Raw genomic sequence first — 27993 nt, 5'->3', positions numbered from 1 at the left:
CTGCTTCATACATCATGCAAAAATATGTTTGCTGTGAACATTCAACAACCACCAAGTCCAAAAACAAACAGGAATAGAGAAACTTCTCTCTTTTTTTTTTTTTTTTACCTCAAGAATGAAAAATTTGGCTGTTTTCACTTTTGACCAGGTCTTCTTTAGCCTTGAAACTGGGCTCATGTTCATCCCAGCTACGAGGAAGGAAGGAGAGAGTTAAGAGTCAGGTGCTCTTTTCACATCCATTGTATGAAGCCAAAACAGCCGCATTGAAGTATTTACTTACAGATGATTGCCATGAGGGAATTGAAGTTCCCGATGTTAAAGCACTCTCGGGCGACGTCAATGAAGAACTCTATGACTTGCGCTCGCTGCTTCTTTTTTGCAGGCTGAAAACCATGGAAACAAAATAAGGTAAGGGAAGGGCATGCAAAATACTACTTGTGCCCTGCTTGGGGAAAACGACATTTCCAGCTCACTCAGCAGATTCTAGAAAGCCCCAACCACTTCCTAATCCTGTTGAGACTAATGGACATTTCTGCCTTCCAGTCTCCAGCATCGAAGCTTTCTCTGCAGATGGTGACAAAAGCTGCTGCATGTTAAGGCACACTCAACCACTGAGCCAGGACTGAGATAGAGTGCCAGACACCAGAAGATTATTGACTACAGGGAGAGTCTTTCCAAATGGCTCTAAAGCCATCAAATATATACAAAAATACCCAATGCCATGGGTGAACTCTTGACCACACTGAAGTCAATAAAAATGTTACCGCAGACTTTACTGAGGCCAGGGTTTCATCGCTTACATGACAACATCACTTTTACCCTATGAATGGCTTTTTTCAAAATACATTTAAAAAACCCCTTCCCTGCAAAGGGAAATGTATTGCCAATAGAAATCTCCAGAGTAACCGCTCAGGGCAGTGAATTTCTTCCTTAATGCACAGCTGCAGTACGGCACCAATCAAAGGGATGGAAGCGTCCCCAAAATATATACTTGCTTATGCTTACTGCTTCCTTCACTCTCCTCTATCCAAGTTTTATGCCACAGCCATCGTGACCCGAGCACCTGCATCTGCCTCCACATAGGAGAACATCCCAGCATGAGCCAGGCAACCACATGCTCATCTGGTGTGGCCTTTCTTTTGCTACTTTTAGTAGCATGCTCCCCTGAATCATCTGGGTGGCAGCTGCAGGTTATAACTGCATGAACTCAGACCCCCATGTTCTTTTCAGATGGGTCACCAAACCACCACCAAATGGCTACAATACGGAGTCATTAGCAAACTTGAGCAGACTTTATTGAGCAAACTTGAGCAGACATTAGCAAACTTGAGCAGTCATTAGCAAACTTCAGTCTAAGAACTTAGAGATTCCATATCCACTTACTGTTCCTAGCCTTCGTATTACATTTTTAAAGCGGGTAAAACATTTGTTACATTTACAGAATCCAAACATATCTGGATAGATGTATAGACATGAGCAACATGTCTAAGAGCCCTATGATGGGTGCCAACAGGGACATAATGACAACAGTGAGCCTTGGAGCTCAGGGTCACTTTCATACTGCTCCTGGTCAGTTGGGATGAGCTTGATCTGAGATACATCATAGACGGGGAAGAAGAAAGGTCTTAGCAGATGTCCCCGTGGGATCTTCACAGACAGCGAATGCGATGGAAAGAGATGCAACAGGAATGGCCAAAGGCCTGGAAGACGAACCTGATGAAGACAGGTTCACACAAGCTGAGATTACAGGGAAGGGTGCCTGGTCCACAGATCTAAGGGCAGAAGGGGGATCTCGGAGGGTGTGAATAGAGCAGATCTGAAACCAGGCTAGGAGGAAATAGGAGTTTCAGTAAAGTGGAGTGCAGGCAGGGATCCGGGACACGAAGCAGAACATTCAACGAGGTGTGAGGTGAAGGGAGAAGGGAGACAGGCCAGTATTCAGCCTAACTGGAAAGGTCAAAGACGTTGGGGGGGGGCGTTTAAGAACGAAGGACACTAGGCTGTGCTTGTATCGAGTGGGGAATGAGCCAAAAGAGAAGAGAGAGGAGCCAAGGTAGAGGGGTGAGAGCGGAGGGAATTCAAACAAGGTGAGTGGCACGGAGGAGGAAATAGGGCTGGAGCGGGAAGGGCTGGAGGCTGAGAGAGATGGCATGGGGAAGGGACAAGGCAAGTTTGGGGCAGCCCTCATTTCTCTTACCTCCCTGAGCCACCTGCTTTCATAGTTTTTAGTTTATGGCAAAGGAAAGATGGGAGCAGGTCCATTTGGACTTGAGAAATGGATTCACAGCATTGGGAAGACCAATAGTACAAGGATCCCTCTACTTCTCATTCTCCACTGTAATATTTTAGAGAGAAAAAATAAACCCCCAAACTGACTCATCCAATAAGATTATTTCCCCCAGCACAGCCCATCTTTTCACAGCTCCCTGCTCTGCACAGTCTGCAGCAATAAAATGCGGCTTCCCCGCTAAAGCTCAGTTTGGTAATGTTTGTCATTTCCCACTGTGTACCTATGAGGATAATATCATTAAAACCTATGTAAGAGATTTAGTTGGGTCATGAAAATTAAATCTCAAGGTTTGCTTATTAATGTCCCATCTCACACTGGCACATCAAGCACGTGGTAAGAAACAGTCGTGTGCGTTTCACTTACCATGCAAATTTCTGTTGCTACCAGATAGCAGAGTCTATTGAACCATTTCACATAGGCTTCTAGGTTACTAGTCTTCTTCTGTTCACTGAAACAAGTCTGGGAGAAAAAAAAACCCAACAGAGAATGACATATCAGCGTATTTCACAGAGGTGTTGGCTTTAAGATACGTGCTACCAAAGGGTGATTATTTTTCATATAATTCTGTCACAAATCTCCCCTTCTCACACGCACAATGGACTTTGCATTACGGATGAAGTTACAGATGTCAGTGGGTGAGTAGGTGGGTGGCAGATGTGTGGGGTCTGACTCTGTCTGTCAGCTTATACAAGTCAAAGCAGTGTATGAAGAACAGCCCCGTTTTGCCTACAGCAAATGTTCACCAATGCAATTTATGTTGATCTTTGTTCCCTGGAATATTAACAGCCTGATTGACTACTGCAATATTCAAAGAGCAACAATATGCATGGAAATACAAGACAAGCACCATATTCCCTAACACAATCAGTGCATCTCTTTGACTCGATGACTTACTGTAGTTTAGCAGAAGCGATTGCCCATGGCATTTTCCCGGATGAAAGAATCGCTAATGTGGTTAAGAAAAAGGATGGCAACTACAACAGAAGGCAGTTGCACTTGCTTCTTTTTGGAAAAATAGGTTGTTTCTTTCTTTCCTTTGGGATAATATTTTCTTGGCTGACCTGGTTCTGGTCTCATAGGTTGCTTTGAAACAGGTCACTCAGATACAAGGCAAACTTCAGTGACAAGATGTCTTACAATAAATCCCTTCCCGGGGTTTGACAGTGCAGGCTAATAGGTGTGGGGACAGATTGCTGACTGGTATCAGTGATCATCACAGCTCCATTGACTTCAGTGGAGTTAGTTTACCTGAGCTGAGGAGGTGTCCTTGGGTTTTCCACAATTCAAACCTCCTTTAAAAGTTCCAACTTTGATGAATGTTGAGGACCTCCAATCTAGGGCTTATGGCTATCTGCTTCCCTAATGTAGTTACACATCTATTAGCATCCACTAGAGGGAATCAGTGATACCCTCATTTTATTAAAAGGTGATAATTTACCATCCCAATGAAACCTTAAGCAAATATCATTAAGAGAGTAAACAGGCAGAGCTTATCTACGGGAAAATAAATCATGATACCATGTAAGCTGAGCAACTATCTAAGGCTCAAGAGGCGTAAGCTTAAACTAGAGAAATGCTGATTTACAGCTGTGGATGGGTAAGGTTTTATAGAAGCAAAAAGCGCATTGCTTTTAGCATTGCAAAGAATTTCTGCAGAATAAATCTTTGTTTTAAAAGAAGATTATAAACAGCAAATCAACAGAAGAAAAAAAACTGAAAAACCATCTTTTAAAAGAGAAATCCCCAGTCAGTCAGTGGCAGAGGCCTGTAAAAACTGCTTACGCACGTTGTTTTTACTTCTGTGGTCACCGTAACAAGTCTCTGCAAAATTGGGCCCTTTGTCGAGAACCCTCTGAGCACACTCACCTCTGGGCTAGGAACAAATCACATCAGGCAGCTTCGCAACAAATCGCATATTTTAATTTTAAGACAACATTTTGCTGAACATTACTGCTAATCAAAGTGTTGTTGTTAATTAATTATAAGAAGTCAATGAGAACATATTTATGGTTTGGGGACAGGTGTACCCCCTCAGTGTTTGGAACACAATGCTGTTACCTTGGTGCATGGCTGGGTCAATACCTATACTGGTGTAAACTGCACCATTGGCGTGGGATGAGGAGCAGACAGCTGTATGCAGTATGGGGCTCTTCCTAGGCTTTACCTTTAGCAAGCAGCTATGCAGGAGGGCAAAGGACAGATGGGCAATATGGTTCTCTGCTAGACACCACGGACTACCGGAGCTGCTGTATCTTAGAGCTGTTCCAGGTGCATCTACACAAGATGTTTAATGTGGAGCTGCCTAATTAGCTGTGCAGTAAATGTCTTAGTGTTTATACATGCGGCCCTATTAGGCCACAATAAATTAATAAACTCCGCCACAGGTTAGTACTTGTACATACAAGTACTATCCTGCTGTGGAGATTTTTTAGTGAGCAGCAATGCACATGTAGACGCTAACTTGGCTGGCTGGGGCACAGGGGTGCTTCAGGGCAGGGTGTACCTGCTCACTAGCCCTGCACTGGAGCCCCCTCATGCCCCAGCCAGCCCCTCTGCATCACAGTGAGCAGAATCGGAGCAGCCCTGGGCTGGCAGGCTGACCCCCGGGGCGCCCTGCCAGCTGGAGCTGCTCTGACCTGGCTCAACTTGCAGTCCCAAGCACATGTTCAAATGCAGCGCCCGGGAGCAATGGACTCCAGCACAAAATGCACTGTATCAGTGTTTAAAGAAGTGCTTAAAGAGCATGTATAACAATGACCGCTATGCTCCTGTCTTAGCTTGAAACATCTCGGATTTACTGTGACCTCTGGAGTCAACATCCTTGGGTTTCCCACCTCTGCCATTACTCTCACACTCTCTCTAGTCTTTATTCTGGAATCGCCCTCTGTACCTGATGTTGCTTTGGATTTGCTTCTCAACCTTAATTACTCTTTGTATCTTGCTGTTCTTCCACGGGCTTTCTGTTTCAATTTGGTGGCTCTAATGCAGGATAAAGGTAGGTTGCTGATATCTTAGTTTGCATTTTGGTCACAATCTCCCAATTCTTTGGCAATCCCCTAAAGCAGAGAGAGCAGAATGGCCAGCCCCTAGGGTGGAACCTGCTGACCTTAGACTTGTGCTGGGATTTTCAGTGGTGCTTAAAGAAAGTTAGGTGTCCAGATGCTGTCCACACATCTACACCTTCAAATGAAACTTGCACCTCGCTCCTCTAGCTTTGCAAATCCCACTCTCCTACACTCTACCTATGGACAAGCTCTGCGTCAAGTCATCCATGGAGTCAACAGGAGTAGCTCCTGCGGAACGACTGAAGGATTTAGACCATAACAGCAACAGATTTTGAGATTCTGAGAACCATATCTGAAAAGATGGGAGGCCAAATTCAGCCCTGCACGAGGCATGGGACTTTCTTTCCATCCTTCTGAGTCTATGCTGGTACTTCCATTTGGTAAGGGGCTGGCTCAGCTCGACTTCTCAGTTGGGCTCGGCAAAACAATCAGCCCTGCTGGGGAGACAGAAAATGCTAAAACAGGCAGCAGCCCTACAAAGTAAAAGAGTTGGTCTTTAGCTACGCCTAATGTTTAGGGCCTGAACCAGGAAATGCTGAGCACCTCGACTCCCACTGTAATCAATGGAGGTTGAGGGACTTGACAGAAAGGCAATGTGCTGTCATGAATTATGAGCAGAAACTGCCCTGCAGAAGAAGATTAATATCAGGCCTAAATTCCACCCTGCCACCTCCCACCCCACCATGTGGTGGCACAACTCCCAGAAAGGCTGGAAAATTAGAAAAGCTAGCAAGAACAGGAAAGACCCTCCCTTTGCTCCCCACCTTGCCCTAAGGGTCTGGAATAAAGTATGACTAGCTCCAGGTTTGCCTTTGTTATCCAACCTCATTTAGATAACAGAAGTTATTTTCCCAACAAGCAAAAGCCTTTCCCATTAAAACAGTCTCTAAGCTCCTTGTAAGCCCAAGGCAGCACCTTCCTCAGTATATATATACACATATTTTTGCAGGGCTCTTTTACTTGCAGCACATGGAGCTCTCAGAGAGCTCCAACAACCCTTCAACATCAAAGCTCTTTTACAAAGGATGCTATTAGCGCTCATGGGCTTTGAAGCCATGGCTTTGTCCCAATAAAACCAGATGAAAGCCAGGGGAATTTTGCAGTGAAAGCAGAAGGGGGCCACACTCCCCCATTTTTATTTGTCTATATTGTTTCTGCATCAGAAGCTATTACAATGCACAGGCTCTGGCCAACAGATTTTCTCTTGCTCTTTCCAGTGTCAAAGATAGTAACGCTTATGAATTCAGTAGGCGGCACACATCCTCAGGGCAGGATTTGCCCTCATCTCTGTTTGGGGGGGAATATATAAAAAGAATTCAAAATGTGTTGTGACATCACTCCTGTTATTGATGACCTCATTGAGGCTTTGCACCAAAGCTGACGGGAGCCAGCAGGAAGACTCCCATTGACTGGATGGGCTTTGGGCCTAGCTCTAAGGTCCTGATCCCATTTAGGAGCCTTAGAAATTAAAGGTGTTATGTAATGGGATGCTACAGATGATTAACACACCGATTTGTAACAGGCCCATTCTGGTTCTGGGCACATGTTAGGCCACATTACATACAAAAACTTCATGCCTTCGACATTGGAAACAGATGGCTCTGTACATCCATAAACCAACTGCCCTGATAAGAGGAAACATTACTAGGGGTAACACGAGGTGGGTCTTCCTCCTCCTCCACACGGCTTTTCATGGCTCAAACTGAAAGCTAAAACAATGGTGACCTATAGAAGTAGGCACTAGCTATTCCTGGACTCAAGACAGTGAAATAGGATCAGGCCTAAACACCTAAGAGAACTGGATTTGTCCCCTTGGGGTTGCACAAAGGTAGTCTACACAAAGCCTTTAGCAGGTTCAATGGGTGGCCAGTCTCAGGTTCGAACAGCGAGACAGAAATCCAAGGCAATGCCCTGCCAGTGAGAAAGCTCAACCATCAGCTTATCTTCACTGCATGAAAATGTTAGTGCCCCCAGCACCTTTGCAATAGCTCTTGTACCACACTCACTGTTAGCTTTGTGCATCTCACCGCAAACATCCATCTAGAAGAAAGCAATTGCAGGAAACATTTGCCACATCCTACCTTGGTCCCATCCAGAGGATCTTTATGCACAAACGCCTGCACAAATTCTTCAGGCCCAATGCGACTCAGCCTTTCCTTTGGAGGGGAAAGACAGTGAGAATGAAAATGCACACCTAGACTCTTTATTATCAGCTTTGTCAGATTTTAGAGTTGCTAGTCAAGTTTTTTGTTGTCAGCTTAACCAGGGATTAATGAAGTGCTATGTAGGTAGCTTTTCACTCCAATAGAAATCCTCTCAAAGAGAAGGCATCCTGCTCCAGTCGAGAAGGCGCCAGGCTGGGGGTCAGGAGACCTGGAGGCTTTTCTTGGCTTTCACCGATCTACTTTGTGACCCTGGCCTAGCCACTCTCTCTCTCAGTGGGTACGTCCACATGTGCCCCTGACCGTGCAGTTGGTAGCGTGCAGATATTTAGTACTTGCTTTAGCTTGCTACCACTGTGCAGTAGCGCATCACATGAGATGCAGCATCTCGTGTAGGCATGCCCACTATCTCCATGCCCCGTGTTGTGAACAGGGATAACAGGGTTTGTGGATCTACCAATGAGCAGTGACAAGCGAGGGCCCAACAGTATCACTGTCCCAGCCCTGCCCAGACTGAAAGGGAGTAGTGGTCAGCTGGGCCCCAGGGCTGCTCGCTGTCTGTGTACAGGGGATGTCCAGTGTTGAAGGTGCAAGTGCTTAGATATCACAAATTAATGGGCCCAGCTCCCCACCGTCTAAGGGACTAGGATGCCAATTGCTGGTCCCTGAGCATACCTGCAACGTGTTGATCGCCACTGGCTAGCGGGACAGCTACCATATTTTTCCACATCACAAGCAAAACCCAAGAGGAGTTGCATGTTAAAAAGAAACTAGTGTTTGTGATCCTACCCCCGCAGGATCTCAGCTCCATTCCCTGAACAATCAGCTGCCCTGATCAGAGGCTGCGAGCTGTAACCTCTGAGGAAAGGTCTGCTTGACATGAGCGGTATGCATTTGGCTGACCTGCACAGTGTTTCTCAAATGAATTTTCATGGTACATGACTCGTCCTCGTGCCTTACACAGCTAACAGAGCTTCCCCCTGTACACTGGAGGGAGCTGCTTCCCACTGCGCCCAAAACTGCCTCCCTGGGATTTGATGTCTATCAAAGGATCTCAAGTGCACTAGACCATGATGCCTCACTAGAAGTGAGGCACGATAGTTTACAACAGTTTGCATCAGCATCACAATTAAGTTGTGCTGGATACTACCAAGGCAAGTGAATCTATTACTTAACTGAACAGAGCCCGAGGGGCCATGTTTTGAACTCAGACACTTGTGTAACTCCCACTGACTTCCTCACGTACTGCCAGGGCACAATTCGGTTCAAAAGACAGAAGCAGGAGAGAACATTAGTTATGTGTTTCTGTAAACAAGAGCAATGACTTCTTGTTGCTAGAGGGGGAAATACGATTATGCCGCTGTGGCCTACCAGATAGTGCCCCAAACTGGAAATCTGGGGAGCCACCTTCCAGTCTCAGCTCAGCCTCTGTAGTGACCATGGGCAAGTCACACTGCAAGTCTGTGCCGTTTTCACATCTATAAAATGGGGATAATCCCGAGGATGCACGATCAAGCACACAGAGATCTGCTGATAAGCAGCAGTACACACCAGCTGGGTACTACTGTGTATTATGGGTGGCATTTTCAAGCGGGTATTAAATTGGGCCCTGAATCCTAATGGCGTTTCAATAGGAAACTGGTATCTAATTCCTTCTGGTGCAGTGGAACAATGCTGGTGGCGAAGTGGAGTGAAAGCCCCAGGTTGCTCCAACGCATTGCAGTTTGCAGACTGCAATCCAGTTAGAAGGGGCCTTATCTTAGGGTGAAGCTCTCCCATGGGGTGGGAAAAAACAACAAGCCCCTGCCACAGAACGCTTCTCTAGTCTGTAATGCTGTTCACTTTGAGCTGTCAAAAGCTCGAAGTCCTAGTCACGTGCTCAGAGAGGCTAAGTGAGCGTGCCTCCACCATGGGCTTCCAGCGTGAAAACAGAGGAAGCAGGGTAGAGTAGCGGTGTACGCAGGTCACCACATCTTTGCAGTCAAGGACACGTGGTGTCCACATGCATAGGGGTCACTGGCTAGGAGAAAAGGCTGATTGCCCCATGCTGGCAAAGACCCCACCGCCACAGCCACAAGAGAGCGCGAGAGTTAAACACTGGCTTGGGAGCTGACTGCATCAAGAGGGGGGAAAACAACCAAGACTTGTGTGTGAACGCGGCCAGAGCTCACATTTCAGGCCTGTGAAACCACAGACAGAAAAGGATCAAGGCATGGAAACGCCTCCTGCATCAGCCTTGGATAAGAACAATGAGAAATCTTCAGTATCAAACACAACCAAGAGCAGAAGTCAGCCGTTCCCCATCACCTCCTGTTCGAGGGGCTCTCAGGTTTCTCCAGGTGTGAATGAACTACACCTTGTGACCCCCCATCAAGCAAGGAAACACCCTCACTTCGCAGACGAACGAGCCGGGGCAGGCAAAGGTGCTAAAGGACCTGCCCTGTCAGACCACGACATCGTGGCACCTACCCTGATTCTCAATCATTTGCTTTGATCCGCTGAACCATGCCTCCTCCTGCAAAGCTCAGAGTCTCCCAAATATGCGGCAGCAGCGTGTGCATTTTAGTGGTGTTCAACTGCGGCAGGTGCCAGGCCGGTCAAATATTACCTCTGAATGCAGAAGCTGGACGGCAGCTCTACTTACCAATTCCACATGTGTCAGCTGTTGAGCCAGCGTGTAAGGGTCGCTGCAGACACTCAGGATTTCTCTCTGAATTGAGGGGGGTTTACTTTTAAAAGCAACCAGCTTGTCGGAGACAGCCGCGCTGATCTTGACTATGCCGTCCTGCCCAGGGCTAAGGGTTGCAAGCTTCTGATCCAGGGTTTGCAAAAGCTGATTCATCTTTTTCCAGTAGGCCTGGAGAAAAACAGAGCCGAGCAGAAGATGAACCTACGCAGCCCTCCAGGACTCCACAACAGAGTGTTTGACTGCACTTTTCTAGTCCAAAACATCCCCAAGCCACCGACAAGTTACCTACCACCTTATTCTCGACACGTTCGTTTTGGAATGACTAGCTGACATAATTACAGGTCCACCCTTGGCTCCGCACCACAGAAACCAGCTCCACGCTGCACCAGCCCAACCCGCGGACCAGCACCAAACGAGCTCTGCCAAGGCCAGACCGAAGAGATTAGGAAGGAGAGATACAGCTCCTCCAGCAAGTTGCTCAACATTTATACTAATGTGCCTTGGAGCTGGTTCTGGTCCCAACTCTTTAATTTTGATTGAGTGGCTGTACATATTAGGGATGTTTGTAATAATGAGCTTGGCCCCTAGTACTTGCGCTTCCCTCCATCTGTCTGCCTTGCACCCTGCTGTAGCATACTGGGGCTTTCAAGCAGCAGGCCCTGCCAGGGGTAAGAGCACTGTGGGGCTGGGAGCATTTACTGTACAAGATGTTGGTTTGTGTGAAGTGGAGCTTATCGAGTATCCCAGTCATTGCGGCACACGCAGGAGGCACCATCATCATCGGGCAGCCTTGGCTGACTTTGGAATTGGATTCCACTTTGTAAGAGGAGCAACAAGTCCCAAGGAACAGGCTGAAGTGCTCTTGTCACCTTTCACAATAGGCAGATGCTAATGTCATAAAACTGACAACTGGGAGACAGGGAAAAGGCCTCAGTAAGCAGAGATTTCTATTTAATAAAACCTACCCACAATGCAGGGCAACATTTTAGGGCCCTGTGAATTAATGCTTGGGCCAAATCCACAGCGGTGGCTAAGAAACGTTCAGCAGGTCGTGTGCATGGGGTGGCTTAAAGCCTTGCATCCTCTAAGTGGGCAGATCAGTGCTGCACACGCGCCCACCTTGCTGAGCTGTGTGCGCGGGGTTTGCTGCCCATGGCACTGTCTGTTTTAGCCAAGCAAGGATAAGCCACAGTCATTTGGGAACGCTGGTTGCAGCAGGGTGCATTAGCAACTACACTTCTCAGCACAGGTAGTCTTACTGCTAGCAAAGAGGAAAACTCCTTAACTGTCATTCAAATGGATGCAATTTAGCCCTGTGGTATCATTAATAGGAACTATTACAAATCAGTATGCAGCTCAAGCCAACCAAGCAACGACTCTGTCTCCTCCCACGGGCTACCTTGGATATAGAGGTGTGAGTCTGTTGCTGCCTCCTGAGCTCTGGTATTTTAGAAGCTCGTGTTTTTAGACATGGGCCCTAGGTTCAACTCTGCAGATGGTCGCCTATGGGAATCACTGTGCACAAATGACTTGGGAGCTTACGTAGAGCATAGCAGCTTCCTTTCAGCTTCACAGCATCATTACCTGAAATGTTAGGAAAGCCTCTGGCAGACGGTAGGGACACACACTGCAGCAACTGTCTCTTGGAAAAGGACTGATCAGTGGTTTGTGTTGGTGACACTCCCATGCTACATGCCCAGATCACTAGGAGTGGGACCCCATGCTTCCCTCAATATGCAGCATGTCCAGCTGTGTCCCAAACCTGGACTTCTCCCATGAATTCAAAGATTTAAAAAAGGTGCTGACACCCACCCTGTTTTCATCAGGGTCACTTCAATGCCACATGTGCTACTTGCATTATTCCTTCTGCAGCTTTGGCTTTCCTACCAGAAGAAATGAGGTGCTGGGCCAAACTCCACCTCCTCTGCACATGTCACTTCAGCAGGGCTGCGCCAAGGGGGAGAGGAACAGGATTTGCTCTCTGTCATTACGGCGATTGCTATGAAAGCAGATACGTGGTTCAGCTTTCATCTACGCCTCATTGACTCGGATGCAAGAGAAATCACCAGACTCGACTCACATGGGTCATTCTTCAAACAGAGTTTCATAGCTTTTGGGCTAGATCTAAACCAGTCAGCAGTATCTTTGGTTTGCATCCATGCTGGTTTTCATGTTTCAGCTGTGGTTGAGCATCCCTATGAACAAATCCTGTCACACTGACTTTATATTGTGGGAAAAACACTGATTTTTTCCCCCCCAATAAAAATTATTATACCAAAAAATACTGTCAAAATTCCAAAATATTTCAGGTTTTTTGGGTTTGGTTTTTTTCGCTGAAATATGTTGGGGATTGAGGAAGTTTCTTTTTTCTTGAGCAAAGACAGAAATCTCCATTTTCTACCCAAAGTAGACCATTTTTATAAACAGTTTTAAAATCCAAACCCCACATTTCCACAAAACGTTTCAGTGAGTCCTATCTGTGGAGTAACATCATTCTTCATTGTTTGGATGCAAGACCAAAAATCAGCCCAAGATTTCTTGAATGATTCAAGAGCATTATCAAACCTTTTGGCAAACTTTGGTCTAACTATCCAGCTTCACTTGACTTCCTGGTGAACTTTTCACATGCATCTAACACAGGCCAGGGGAAACAAAGATGCACATAAACCTACTACGTAATGAAGAGTACTAAGAGAAACACCAAACGTACAGAAGCAGAATTATTTATAAAGTGAAATTCTCCAAGAAGCACTTTGAAAAGACTCATTTTGCTGAGCACATCCTCCAAGAAGCATTTCCATGTATTTTAAAGCAGCTTTATTGACTTTTCCCATTACAGATGTATTCCCTGCCTTGTTTAAACTGTGGCCAGCAAATGAAAATAGCACCTTCAATTAGATGCACTGTTCTTCTAGGCCCATCTGCTGGCAATTATCTCGTTGCAAAATGATGCTCTGATGTACTGAAAGCTCCACACCAGCCCGCACGCTGCCCCCTTCTACATCACTAACAGGCAGAAGAAGAGCGCTCTTGCCTAGTGGTTAAGCAAAAGAGTTAAGTTTCACCCAGGAAAGCTCTCCAGAAGATGGCAGACCCCAGCAGGTTGCTCAAAAGCTCAAAGTTTTGCCTGAAAAACTTCCCTCTCTAAGTGCAAATCACAGCAGTTGGCAAGAAATGCTTCTCAGCAATAATGCACACCTTGCTAAGCGCAGCTCAGAGCCTTTGCAAACTGCTGGCCAAGGGCAGAAGAATATACCGCTGGGGAAATTAATATTGCCCTAGGCAGCCTGGACTGAATGCCTCTTCCCCAGCAGTAGCCTCCAAGATTCACAACAGTGGCAACCTTTCCCCAAGCAACTCATGCAGCCCAACTGCTGTTCCTCACAAAGGAGATTTGCATGTGGAGGAGATGAGTTCCTCCTAAATTAATTATTGCTTTTGCTCGGGCGTAAGCTCTTGCAATTACAGCTCATATTAATATTTGAAGAACAACTCTTTGAGCCCAATCCAGAGATGAATTGAGTTCCCTCAGGGGACCCAGCAAAGGCAACAGGAGCTGCAGGTGCTTGGAGGTTGAATCCTGAGCGCTTGCTGTATGCATCAGACATCCCAGCAGCACGTGGCAAATAAGCAGATGCTTTGTATGCAGAAGACTGATCTTGACCATCTGAGCTCTTCTCCGGTGCGGCAGCTTAAAATAAAGTAGCTATCTTGAATTAGGTTTCTTATTTGCGTTGGTAACTCCCCCGTCTCCTGTTCCTTCTGCTCCAAACACAGATTATCTGGCTTCAGGTAACCCCAGAGGTGACAAGGACCCTTCTGGCTCAGCCAGCAGGAAGGCAGAGGAAGCTCTTCACCCCCTGAACTAAGAGCTCTCTTCCTTCCCTTGCTCAGAGAGGCACAACTCCCAGGGGAGCTGCACAGGTACAACGTCGCAATCCCCACACAATGCCCTTCCCCACACGAGAGCAGCCTGGATTTTAGACACATCTTTCCCACTGGAAAGGACAAGGGTCGTGCAGCATCTACTCCATACAAACCAGACCTGCAAGCGGGGAGGCCGTTTGGTTATTTCTTTCTGAGGTCAGAAGTGCCAGAGGCCTGGTGGCCACTTCTGACAAGCGCTTGGTAAAGCACAGCACCCGGACTGCCGTTAAAGGACACTTGCCAACACCAATTATTTTCTTCTCGTCATCCATCCCTTGTCGAGCCACAACTACTGGGATATGCAGGACTACTCTGGAGGTCAACTGCACGCTGCTTCTGATGTTCGCCATGTGGTTGCAGCCACCTGTTGCCTTGTTTTCTACCAACTTACAATCTTAGGATCAAACTGAGCTTTTGTGGCGGGGACCCTCTTTGTGATGTGGTCATCCAGATGTGACCACAATACATACAACCACTGACAACAGTAATGGCCAACCCAGTGCAGCAGTGGCTTCACCACATAGATTCATAGACATCAGGGCTGAAAGGGACCCTGGAGGATCATCGAGTCCAGCCCTCCGCCCCAGGGGCAGGAAGTCAGCTGGGGTCAGAGGATCCCAGCAAGATAAGCATCCAAATGCATCTTGAAGGCGTTCAAAGTAGGTGCTTGAACCACCTCCAGTGGCAGTCTGTTCCAAACCTTGGGGGCTCGGACAGTCTTATGTCCAGCCTGAAACGGTCATGGAGGAGTTTGTGACCGTTTGACCTTGTCATCCCTTGGGGTGCTCTGGTGAGCAGACGTTCCCCCAGATCCTGGTGAGCACCCTGATGAACTTATTGATCACCCCTGTACTGCTCAGCCTCATCTGGTTTCCCAAAGCCTGTGGGGTCGGAGGCAGGAGGCTGCTGGGATGAATGGGGGTGCCAGGGCCAGAGACTCCCCTCCCAGGCTCTCAGGTAGTGATTTGTGACTCTAGCACTGACTTCTTTCCCAGGAGGAGAAGAACTGCTGTGGAAGATGTACTGTGCCTATCTGGAGGCCAGGACCGAGGGGAAAATCCCTGTCCCCCTATCCACAGCATTCCCAACCCAGAGGACCAGTCCACAGCCCTGGGAGTCCCAGCACAGCCATTGCAGGGCAGCAAAGTCAGCGTGGCCCTCTCGTCTTGTTCTGCTGCAGTGCAGCCTCACCCAGCAATCCCACAGAGCCCTCCTGCCCTTTCTCCCTGCATTATTTTATGTTGGCCGCCCTGCCTGGCCAGCCAAACTCCGGCGCAGCAATGCCAGCCTGTTGCCCATGAGCACCATGCCAGCAGCTGTGCCAGCCCAGCCCGATCGCAGCTGCTTCCATTTCTCTCGTTTTTCATGTGGATGGGCGGGTCCCGGCTCACTTCCTTTCTGCTTCAATCATGCCAATTATTTTTTTTCCTACTGGATTACACACATCTGTGGCCTCAAACCCAGGCTGAGCCTTGACGTTGTCAATGGAAACAGGATTCTTTCACGACCCGTGGCTAACCCACAAGTAATTAGAGACTCGCAGTGCACTATCTGCCCTTCTCTTTATTATCTTCGTGGGCTTTGTGCTATTTTTAATACCTCCATGTTCCCAAAGGCTGAATCTGAATACACGTCCTGCTAACATCCCATCCACCCCTGCTTTCCTACTTGGGTGCACAAAGAGTAAACATATTTTAAGGCCAAAAGGCAACCAGTGCAATCATGGACTATAAATAAGCTGAGACACAGCTTTCTGTTGAGACGCTGCTGTTGTATCACCTGTCACTCTTGTACATATTCTAGGGTCTATGATGCACCATTTGTAAAGGACATTACTTCTTCTGTTGTAAGTTTTGTCCCAGGAGTGCATGCAGTTGCAAGTCGTTGGAAACACCACGTAAGAAAACAACTTCTTTTTGCAGATGCAATCCCAAAATCAATGCCACTGTTGTTCGCAGGCAGCATCCGACTCCGTGAGGACCTCTTCACTTGACATATTTGATGAATATTCAGTGCGATGCAGAGGTTTGGTCATGCGATTAACATTTACAGCCACAGAGAAGTGGACCTCGGAGCATGACTCCCCCTTATTTCAACAGCCAGCCACTGTCAGGGCATCGCGCTGAATACTTGCAGCTTTGCAATTAGCATGGCAGTGCCAGTGACGTCGCGCGAGTGACATGGAAGCGATGAAGCTCAAGAGGAGCAGTGTTTGGTGAACAGCAGCGCCTGCAAGGGACTTCACAGGGGCCAAGAAAGAGCCTGCCCCTGCATTCTTCACACATGACTTCTCCTGGGGGCATTTGATGGATGCGGAGGGAACACAATAGGCCCATGACGGGGCAGAGAGGAAGCATGGGGCCTGCAGCTGTGCAAGACTGAATGTGCACGTGGCATTTTGACAGCTGTCATCGCAGGACTATTCCTTAATTCACTGGGGAATGTAGTGTCAGTGTGGAGGCGGCACCAGCACCGGAGCACGTTAATACTCAGGGTCCTTCCTGGGCACTAGGTCTCTCCTGGGCCAGCAGGTCCAGTGGTCACGTTGCTTCTTGCCTACCCGCCTCTACCAGAAGAGGGGCTTGAAATGCATGTTTTGTGCCCTGCTTCATCCCAGCCTCTGCTGGTGTAACTCAGGGATGACTCTGGCCCAGGAAAATGACAGCAGACGCCATCCTAATTTTGTCACATCCGGCAGAGCCCCTCGGAGAAACCCACAGCTAATTTTTCAGCATTTAAACTCTCCCCAAAGCCACCCTATGACACGGGATCCCTAAAACACTGTCAGTCCCTGATGCCTTCATCCCCAGCCTTAGTGTTTATGGCCAAAAGTTAACAGGATATAAAATGAGCTAATGTTCTGGCCCATTGATCTCGAGGTCTTTAACGTGAATCCCAGGGGTATTAGTCAAGCCAGGCTCTGAATGCGATGTTTGGTGTCTGTTCAGCTTCTGGATCCTGCCTCCACAACACTCAGAGATGAGATCTGTGGAGACTGTTTCACAGCGGAGTGAGTCCGGCCCCTACAGGGCTTGCTAGTGACCGAAGGGGGAGAAAAAGGGCAGTTTTTGGGGGCAGCTGAGAGGGACCAGAAGGAGAACAGCAAAGATAGAAAATGAGGGATGCAGGTGGAAGAGAATGCAAGGAAACAAGGATGAGGAGAGGTGGGGAAGAACTGGGAAAGTGAGGCTTCATGTCAGGAGACAGAGAGGACTGCAAATGCCCTTGGAGGGCATCTTTTCCAGGATAAGCAGCATTACTTCTGTATCTTCAATCAAGCCAGGACTTCACATAGCCCTCTAAAATTGAGAGGAATCTGGCTACTTGCCCTGCCCTACATAGGCTACAGTTACCCCACCGGCAGGTTGCATCCATCACTGCTTGGGTACAGGGGTTTAGCACACTGGACTCAGAGCTTCAGTGGGGGCCAGGGGTTTCATTCCCCAGGCTTTGGCCTAAACCATGGGAAAATCATGGCACCCGCTCTGTGCCTCACCTCCTCATCTGCAAAAGAGAACATTTCCCTTCTGCAGACAGGCATGGGGAGGTGGGGGAAAAAGAGGGGAATAAGACTTAGTAACTATCCAAGTTATCCAAATACTACAGCCACATCAGCACCAAGATGAACACCGCTTTCGGTGGAACTATGATGGCTTTCATCCATGAAACCTGGGTTCATTCGTGAAAGCCTTCGGCAGTAGGACGTGGACCCACTGTATAAAACATAGTAGGGAAAAAGGAAAACCGGTTGAGCATAGCATTCTCCAGCACCTCGAAACACCAGCAGCCTCACCTCGTCACAGGGAGCAATCCTGTGAATCATGTCTTTCAAGTGGCCGATCATCTGCTCCTCCTGGAAATCATAGGGGAATGTTTCTGTCCACTCTGTCAACAGCTGCAGGATTTTGGGTCCAAATTTTCTGATCCGGGCCTGAAACAGAAACAAGACTGCTGAAGACAGGCTGAAAACCCATTTGGCAAAGTCATGAAGAATGCCTGGCTGGCAGTTGGGGCCAAATTTCTAAAGAAGGCATTTAAGGTTGTGTCCGCAGAATCGGCACACCTGCAAACAAATCACCTGGGCACAGATGGCACGTTTCTGCAAGCAAACTCAGAGTGCCTGTGTGCTGTTGTACATTCAGATGCACGTATTTTGCACACTCAATTGCCCATTTCTGAGCAGAGGGACACATTTTGTTGAGGCGACTTTGCTGCCCTTGTTTAAGAGATCTGGCCTTGTCCAATCCAAAACAGACAATCTTTCCTCCTGTTCAAGTCCTGTGCACACTTCCATTGGTTACTGGTTGCAAACTAAATATTTCTTGGGCAGCAAGGAGAGGACTCTTTTGCTGCTTTGCTTTCTGGCAGGCAGGATCTACCACTTAGTGGACACTGTCTGCAATCCTGCGGGGAAGAACAGACATAGAAGTGAGCCATGTTAGTAACGTCCCTCCCCCAATGCTGACTACCGATTATACTGCCCTCTTCTCCTTATGCAAGTGTTGAATAAGTTTGGAGATGTTGTGGGATGGTGAGGAGAATTTGGGGCAGACCCTTCTCTGTGCAGCAGTATGTAACTCAATGCATGCCCAGTTTCTGCTTCTTCTAAAGCGCTCATTTTCCATTGTCCAAGGGAGGAACGACAAGCGGGGGGAGGAAGGCAGGGCAAATCGCTCCAAAACACCAGAAAACAATAGCATTTTTATTTACAGAAAATGCAGATGAAAACAAGCAGCTTCCTGGTGTATCCTCCAACCCGTAGCTAACGAGCACCCTGTAATCAGGAAAAATGATACCGTTCTGCTCCATAGCTCCCTGCTTTTCAACAAAGTCGGTTAAAATGCATAGTTCAGCTTTCCACCAACAACAGGTTTCAAAGTACCACAGCTCTAAAAATAGCTAGTGTCAGCCTGCCCCAAGCATACACTCGGACATCAGCAGGTGGCTCCTAAGGAAAAGGCTCTGCTGGGACTGCAAGCAGGGAGGGTCTTTTTATCCAGCTGCGCGAACTGGTGTTTACTTCAGTTTATGCACCGGAGGAGGGAATTGCGTGCTGTCACGGGACACGATTCAAGGCATCAAATGCTGCTGAGTCTGGGTAGAAAGGATGCTCACGAGGAGGGCTTTCCAGTGTTTAAAAGCTTAGCCCAACCATGGCAGACAAGGTTCTTTGGGTAATTCTGATCTCTTTTATTAGACCAACAAAATAGTTGGAAAATTTCTCTTTTGCAAGCTTTCGGGTACAAACACCCTTCTTCAGACAGAAGCAGCGGCTGCAGTTGTTTTGTGCTCTTCCTGGATCCAGTGACACCAGATTTATTTACGGCTGCCCAAGGGGCCCCAGCTTGTCTACCTAGAGGTTCACAAGCAGAAGATGATGTTGCACTTATTAAATTATAAACACGTGAACACACATCTTTCCTTGTGAGCAGTTACACTGCCAAGCCCTAGGAAAGTCATACACAGGCCTAAAAGTCACTGCAGCTTTGAAATGTCAGGTCTGTAGAATAAATGTTCATTAAAAAGGTATCTGGCACATAATATAGGGGGTTCAGCATCTGGCACATAACCTGAGACTTAGTTGGCTTCAGGTCTGTACGACCCCGAGCATGGAAGGAACAGGCCTTATCACTGACAACAGTTTTATAAGTCAGATACTTCAGTAACAAGAATATGACAAGACCGATGCACAATCTTCTCCACGTCACCATGCTTAGCAATCACGAGACGATACGCCAGCTGGGACAGAACTAGGGCATCACGCATAGGTGCTGAGTACGTGGGGGCCCGAGGGCCCTGGCCCACCTCGGGGAGAGGCAGTCCTGAAATGTGAACATCCAGTCCCAGGCTGCATGCTGCCAGGACAGCATTTGTCCTGGTTTCTCAGTATTGTGTAGGATCCGGGTTTTCCGTTCACCACAGAAAAATGTGGGACTTGGCAGGGTCCCCCTTGCAGGCTGGCAGAGATGCAAGGGCCTGCAGGGAGTGGGACACGGGGGGACCATGTTTATACATGTGTGCACAGATGCACGTGGCCAGGAATACAGCCACAGCTGCAGTGGAGAGCAGCTCCCCCAGCTGCCTGCAGGTAAGTCAACGGGGTTGGGGGGGGCGCAGATTGAGGCACCCATGGTGAGGAAGCGAGTGGGACAGGGGCTGGGCCTGGGGATGCTGCCCAACCAGGGCTGTGCCTGAGACCCAGGACCGAGGTGGGGAACACAATTCCTTGTATGGCAGAGGAAGCAACACTTCCCGGCACTGCTACACAGGAACGATCAGTCAGTACAGACAAGGGGAGGTTAATAGGTAGTTGCATGCTATTACGTGGAGTTCACAGTGACAGGTAAGGCCGAAGGGAATTGTTACATACTGTACCAGAAGCAAGACAGCAAAAGGGCAGACACATTAAGTACAAACGGGAAGGAGTGAGGTGGGCTGACAACTGCAATCGGCAGTGTGAGGTTTAAATCCTCCCTCCTTGCAGCCAGGAGGCTTGATCAGAGCCTTAAATAAGTGAGAAGGGAAATCACCTGGGAAGACTGAGACAAGGGAAAGGGAAGTTAGAAGAGGATTTGGAGTGACTAGCACCTGGAGCTCTGCCCTTGGATAGCAATGACATTAGTAGGATGCAATTATGCCAGGTTCCCAGGGACGACCAGAACCTTTCTGGGAACGGTTTCGTACAGACAGAGAGGAGGTGACCACAGATGCGTTCAGGACAACCCCAACAACGCTCTCCATCAGCCCTGCCCTTGCAGCCCCTTGCAAGGGCTTTGAGCCTTCCCAGTGCAACACAACTCACCTTATCCAGCACGGGGTCATCGAGACGCTGCTGCTCGATGCACTTGTGGCAAACCCGGGACAGAAGTTCGTGAGGTTCAATGAAGAGTCTTGAGCTCAGCAGGAATGTGAAGATGTAGGCTTTCTGCGGAGCCAAAGAAGCAAACCTATTCTCAGAGGGCTGGAGAGCATGCAACATTTGCCAGGAAATGCCTTGAATGCCATCTCTAGACCTGCCCTTCTTACAAGGCACAGCTGCTTCTGATCCCCCATTTATAAAGGGACACAAGCATTTAGGCACACACTCGCCTTGAGCTTACACATACATGGGTACAGCACATCTGTAAATAGTGACGCTGGACTGATTGGTTTCTGGCTGCCCGAGGGACCCCGGCATGTCTACCTGGAGGTTCACAAGCAGAAGATGATGTTGCACTTATTAAATTATAAGCACGTGAACACACATCTTTCCTTGTGAGCAGTTCTACTGCCAAGCCCTAGGAAAGTCATACACAGACCTAAAAGTCACCGCAGCTTTGAAATGTCAGGTCCACAGAATAAATGTTTATTCAAAAGGTATTTTTCCAGGGAGTTTGAAATGTATGCATGAATCTCCAGGGTGAATCCTTAAATAGTATGCAAAGTCATTTTGCATCCTAACCTTCAGGCTCCTTCCCACAGACCCACCCCTGCCCCCAAAGAGCAAGTAAAATCTTTCACAACCCACACGCTGCCTACTAACAAATCTGACAGTCTAATTTGGCCATTATCTATTTTTTTATTGCTTTTCTCCTTTTTGTTATCATTTATTTTCAGCTGATCAGAAAATGAGCTCTTGCTAATTTAAGACTCACTGAGTGTTCTGCATTGATACCTTTCCTGGGCCCTTAAACTGCCCAAAATTCAGTCACCCTCTTTGCTACTTCATAATACAGGCCATTGCACTGGGACGCATTACCACTTAAAAGTCTTCCCATCAAACTCTGCCCTCAATTCCACCGAGACATGGCAAATCCACCAAAGTCAAAAGGGCTGCGTGAGTGTAAGAGGAGAATTTGACCTCTTGGATTTGATTCTCATTCTGTCAGTAGAGTTATTCTGCATTTACACCGGTGAAACAAAGATCAGGGTTTGTGCTCATGTGCAGAGGCTCTACGAGTGTGGCTGGGATATCCTAGGCACATTATGAGCTGCCATAAGCCGTGGCTCGATGTTCACTCAGGGAAAGCCGCATGCGCACAGAGCGGTCTGGGTGATTGTAGCAGCCTCTGAAGTTCAGCTACTTTTCTGCTAGTTCAGATTCAAAGCTATTTTGCTTCAGCCGACAACTAAGCCTCTCTGGGATGTGCCGCTATTTTTAAGTGCCCCCCTCCTGCTAAACTGCAAAGTCATCATCACCAGCACTTTATTTCCTGTTGTCTTATTTAACCAGGCAGTGGATCCTGAACTGAAGGCTCTTGCATGGGAACAATTACCAGAGCAGCGCGACAACATTTAAAACAAGGCGTCGATTTACCAAACTTGAATTGTATCAGTTTTCAAACGATCCCTCTTACTTCTTAAATGGGCACATTTGCATTTTGGCATAAAGTGCCCCAATTCATCAAAGCTAAGCTGAAACCCTGCTTACTTCTGGGTAGTAATCAGCAGTAGGTATGAGATGTTGGATTAAAGCATCTAGAGAGGCTGAGGTGAGGTTTCCATCCTGGAAGATCAGTCCACCTTGGTCATCTTCTTTCGACGAGTGTAGATGGGGACTGAAGGCGCAGGGAGCGAACATGCTGGTTGAGCTCAGCGTCTGGGGCATGCCTTCCTGCAAGAGAAAGAGGTACCTTTCAGGAGACAGCTTGGAGGCCCTGAACCCATGGGGCACAGGAACAACCTGGTGGTTAAGACAGACCACAAGCAGGGCTTCCCATTTGTAGGACAAGCGACCCATCTTGGCTATGCAACGCCCTCACTGACACACAGCGCTGCCTCTTGACCACCCCTGCTCTGGGAAACCTGCTGCAAGAAAACAGGAGACTTGTTTCTGGAGGAGGAAAGCAGCTGCTCATGGCACCCCTGCCAGACAGAGTAACAGAAGCAGCACTGTCCCATCTCCACCCTGCTCCTGGCCCTGGAGATTGCCGCACAGAGGACACACTTGGCCTTGACGCGTAGCAGCTTCTCGGGACAACATGGGAAGCCGCAGACCTGAATCCACGGGCCTCTTGAAGCAGGCACCACCATACCCATGGAGCTATAACTGAAGCACAGGCCAGGAGACAGAGGGTGGGTTTCAGCTGTGGCTCGGGACCCAGGCTGAAGATCCCGTGCCTCCCAGGAGATGAGGGAGGGGGCGTGAGGGATTGCAGAGTGAGGAGAAGGAGAAGGAGAAGGAGAAGGAAGGATATGGGAGTAGCGAGAGTCGAGGAGGAGGAAAGACGGAGACGGGGACGGGCACTGGGAGGGCGGCCGTGTGTGGGACTCGGAAAGGAGAAGGCAGCAACAGAACCAGAGGAAGGACAAAGGAGACAGAAGGAATAATAGGAAAGCGCGAAAAAGCCAAGAACATCAGTAATTTTTTTTGGCAGAGCCTGTTAATCCCCGGAGCCTGAAACTGGTCTCCTAGCACTATACAAGCACGCTTCAGTAAATCTTCTCATTTTAGCAGGTGCTCAGCACCCGCTGACCACGGTACGAGCCACTGGGTGCTCCGAACATTGACTACCAAGCCACGTAGTTAGGTGTCTACGTGGGAACCCAAGTGCATGATTTCAGACCCCAGGCCTTGACAGCCCTGGCATTAGCTGCACTCCTGCTGTCTCTGTTGCAGCGGCCGCTCGTGCTGGGATTTACAGGCTGCTTTTAGCGTTCACCCCGTCAGCCCAATCATTTTGGTCCGACTTGGGGATATAGAGAATGGCTCGAGTTCGGGCTGCAACATGCATCCAGCTGGCCCCGAAATCACCTGCAGACACTGCTCTGCTCCCAGCGGGGAGAGGGGGCGACAGGTACATCAGACAAGACACTGGCCCACTTGCATCTGGGAGGTTTAAGCTGGGATGAGCACTAGGAGTTCAAGAGAGAGGCATTTTCCAAGCCTCAGGTCAGCCAAGGCTCCAGCTCTTGCTGAGAGCATAATCTCTCGCCGACTGACGAACGAGCTGTGTCCTGCAGCCTCCAGCCCCAGACCTCCCATGTGGAAGCACGCAAGGCTGCAAAGCAGAGCGAGCCCTGCCAGGGCCGCGTGCTCACACAGAGACATGCTCGCTCATCTGCTCTGGCCAGCTCACGGGGGAAGAGAGGCTTCTGGCCCGTCTCCCTCCTGCTCTCTGTCCGCCCTCCCCTGCACTGGCTTTTGCTGCCCCACACCTTACATGCTGCCTGCGACCCAGCCCTGCACATCCATCACCTGCACTCCCATTTCATGACCTCTGGGGCAGCGCGCTAGCGAGCTCTGCTTTCGCTGCTCGTACAACGGGATGCTTTTGTGACTACAAAGCTGGCGTTTCGCGCGTGCCCCTCACCCCGTCACAACCCTCACATTCCCCCCAGCTTACACTATTGCCTAAGCCTTGCCAATTCAGAGAGCTCCTCCAGGCCACAGATCAAGACGCCTGCGTGAACACATGAAAGCAGCTATGAGCTGAACCCAAGCGCCACAGGAGACTCGGCTTTATCATCAAAGGTCTCATTACTTCACCCTTCAAAGACGGGTACGCTGCTCGGGATGCATGCAGCCTGGATACGGAGGACTCTCCCCCCGTCCAAAGAGGTATGCCGACACTGTTAATATTGGCAGCCCACGGCTTAAAAACAAAAATCCAGCTTTGACAGAAAACCAAAATAGACTGCAGGGGCCCTTTTATTTTATTTTTAAGAACAAAATCTCGGTTAAGGTAATTGCATACATGTCACTCTTGCACGAGTGGGAGCTGCAGCCTCTAATTTTAAAGAGTGTGCAGATGTGCTTGTTAATAAGGCTCCAATAGCAAATAATTGCTGCTTTTTGTACCCTGTTCAGACCCCAGGCATTAAATGGAGAAAAGACTGCCAAATCCCATTTGTTATTTCTAACACTCTCTCTGTTACCTCTTGTTTCTATGGCAATAATCCCAAGAAAGATTACATGTTCATATAGATCGCAAAATAAATCTCCTGGCTATCGTGTTGCCTGAGCCAGGAATAGAGTTAAAAAGCTGTAAATTTATAGGACATTTTCTTGCATCAATGCAAAATACAGATTTCAGGGATATAATTTGTGCCATGTAATTCCTCATTGTCAGCACCATTTTTATTATCCAATAGTAATGCATCTGAAGAGGCTACTGCCTGAACCTCTGTATCTCATTATGAGGGAAATTTGGGGAACAATGCAATGTATGCTACTTCCAAAAATCACTGGGGTTTTTCAAGCTAAATAAGCAGGGCATGTGCAGCTGTCATCAGTGCTGCTTTCGGTAAGAAATAACAAATTCCACCTCCCACCATGCTCCGCTGAATCAGACTCCAAAAATCCACTGGCAGACGCTCACAGCCTCCACGGGAGTTGCTTCGCAGGCAGATAATAGCCTCGTACAATTCCCAACTTAAGAGACTGCTGGGAAAGAGGCTTGTGCTGCAGTATGGAAGGTCTCGAGTTCAAATCCTGGTGAGCAGCGTCATGCAGGCATACAGTGAAGGACGACCAGACCAGACTAAGAAACTTGAGTGAAAAGTAAAGCTTTTGCACCATCAAGCCCTGGACTGAAGTTCATTCCAACAAGGACAGTAACGTGTTAAGCAGGAAGGCAGCGTGCTGCACACGGGCTCTTTACGAAGCTGCAACCGAAAGTCAAACTGTTCTTGCTGTCCTTTTGAACTATATGCAAAGATGGATTCCCTTTAATGCAGCTCTGTTTCTGGAAGAAGCTGTACGTGGACTTATGCTATCAATCACCATAATACAGAAAATGAAAACACTAAGTGCACTGAATGCAAAAAACCAAGGGATATTTGTCTTATTTGTCTGCAGTGATGGATGTTAATAATGGGAGCACGCGTCTTCTTCTCCGTGTGTTGCAATCTTGTCCCATCCCTTGCATACACTACTGTGATACGCTGATGTCAGGTGAGAAGGTGAAGGCTTCCTTTTTAACTTTAAATCTTGCAAATGTAACCACAATCAACCCGGCTGTATCTTTACACAACCGTGCTAGGCCACAAACCTTCTTAGTGCCCGACCAGCCCGGGCTACTCGGCACATAAAGGCCCAAAACTAAAAAAGGCCATTGCTAAGTGCTCTAGAAGGAGCAATGGCAGTTAAATACATCCACCTCTCGAACCCTCTTGTTGCTGGTGGGCATCGAGGGGGCTATTGGCAGGTGGTCTGGGCGAGTGGAAGCATTCCCCCAGAAAAGAAAAGGTGCGAGAGATCCAGCATATTCCAGCATTCAAACCGTTGACGTGCCCTTAAGAAAGTCCAGGGGAAGATCCTTTTCTTTTGGTGGGGGTTTCTGAAGGTATCCTAGGGGAGAGGGGAAATACAATAGCATCTTCAGCAGCCCTTGCATCGGGGACAGTCGGACCAGCAGGCTCCTGAACAGGGCCATATCCTGGAACAAACAGGCCAGATCTCAGTCCTTGAGCCTCTACACTGTCAAATGCCACTTGCTGCCAACCATGGCACGTTGTATCCACTTTGCAGGAGGAAAAATTGAGCAGACAAGGGCCCAGGGCACCGGACAAATCTGGCCGATACAACTGGTGCTAATCAAGAAAGCTCTTTGTGCGCCGTTTCCTAGTTTACAGCTCGGTAAACCAGCGACCTCCAGAGATGCAAGCAGCAACAGACTCTGCTGCGTCCTGCTGTGCTTATTTAAGATTTTTAAATGGGAGCTATGATATAGTCGGCCAAGGATAATGAGATGCAAAGCTCAGGCAATATCCACTCTTCAAAGACACTTATATTTGATAATCAAAATGCAGCTTGCCAGACCTGAAAACTTACACTGCATATATTATAACCCTAAATAGCATATTTCCACTGCAGAAAAAGGGGGACCATTTCAATATTATATTCATAACAAAGATAGATTTTTAGCTCACACAACTGTTCTTTTATTCCTCTTGCTCTTTTCCCTCCCTTCCTGTCTTACATATTCATTAAACTCTTTAGCTTTTATATTGTAGTTCTTCTATGACTTTGTTTCACTATATTACAGCCATTTAAAAATTAACTAAGCTATCTAAAAAAGAAACAGGAGAATTACGTCAATACACTGCTTTTTGGCTTTCCCAACTGGGTCAGCATGATATTCCAACTCAATGATTTCTACTGTGCGAGGCTTTAGAAGTTTCCAATGTGTAATAAATGACACAATGCTAAATAAAAATTATGTGTTTTCTTTTTGTAAAAACACACAGAGACGTTTTACCCACCTCGGGATTCAGCAGAGGCCAAGAAAGGATTTGAGGATTTGATCCACTGCGCCAGAAAGAACCAAAACTCTGACTGGCGCTGTGCCGAGTGCCTCCGTGACAGCGTTCGGTGGGCAGGAAGGAGGACTTCCCATCAAATCCCAAAAGGCGTGCACAGGCCTTCACACTAGCAGCTGCAACGCTCGTGGTCAGCCCCTTGCGCAGAACGTTTCTACTTGTGGCTTGCTGGGGGTCAGTCTAACAGTGCTCGTACTGGGCAGCGGGTATCCAGCAGGGCTCAGTTTCTGGGCACGTGTTTTTGCCCGGAGCAGGAGAACCCCTCCTCCCTGCCGGCAGACTTGCACCTCCTCTCTGACCGATGGAAAGCTTCTGCAGATGTCCAGCAGCGGGCAGGAGGCGTGTGAGCGCTCGTAAGCCGTCTGCTGTCTGCTACCACCCCAGCAGCAGCGGGCACTTCCCGGGACTGCCCCCCACCCCATGCCCATCATGGCACGTGGAGTCAAAAGGTGCTGGCAGAAGCAAGACTGCACTTCCAGAAGCACTTGGCTGTGTGTTCACTCTGGTAGCAGAAACCAGGCACCGGAGACAAAGCCTCGGTCTGCGACTTTATTTCCTGGCACCAGTCACACGACCCAGGGCAGCAGGAGTCAGATACCACCTTACTAGGTCCAGGTT

General features: G+C 48.2%; 1 protein-coding gene across 1 annotated transcript in view; it reads right to left on the bottom strand.

Annotated features, from left to right (window-relative positions):
• The window catches only part of RASGEF1C (RasGEF domain family member 1C), a 36844-nt gene extending 13977 nt beyond the window's left edge, over positions 1 to 22867 (bottom strand). Inside the window, exons 1-8 of the mRNA XM_019506197.1 lie at positions 22544 to 22867; positions 20936 to 21058; positions 17927 to 18064; positions 10162 to 10374; positions 7437 to 7511; positions 2654 to 2749; positions 281 to 383; positions 109 to 188 (exon numbers count right to left, since the gene is read on the bottom strand). Coding sequence (XP_019361742.1) covers positions 109 to 188; positions 281 to 383; positions 2654 to 2749; positions 7437 to 7511; positions 10162 to 10374; positions 17927 to 18064; positions 20936 to 21058; positions 22544 to 22852 — 1137 coding nt within the window. The 5' untranslated portion in view covers positions 22853 to 22867. The remainder of the gene's footprint in view (positions 1 to 108; positions 189 to 280; positions 384 to 2653; positions 2750 to 7436; positions 7512 to 10161; positions 10375 to 17926; positions 18065 to 20935; positions 21059 to 22543) is intronic.
• Positions 22868 to 27993: the final 5126 nt, after the last annotated feature.

Source organism: Gavialis gangeticus, unplaced genomic scaffold (assembly GCF_001723915.1).
Source record: "Gavialis gangeticus isolate Ggan-Ray unplaced genomic scaffold, GavGan_comp1, whole genome shotgun sequence".
NCBI lineage: Eukaryota > Metazoa > Chordata > Crocodylia > Gavialidae > Gavialis > Gavialis gangeticus.
Note: the sequence above shows the minus strand (reverse complement) of the source record. Positions and strands in the feature narration are given on the sequence as shown.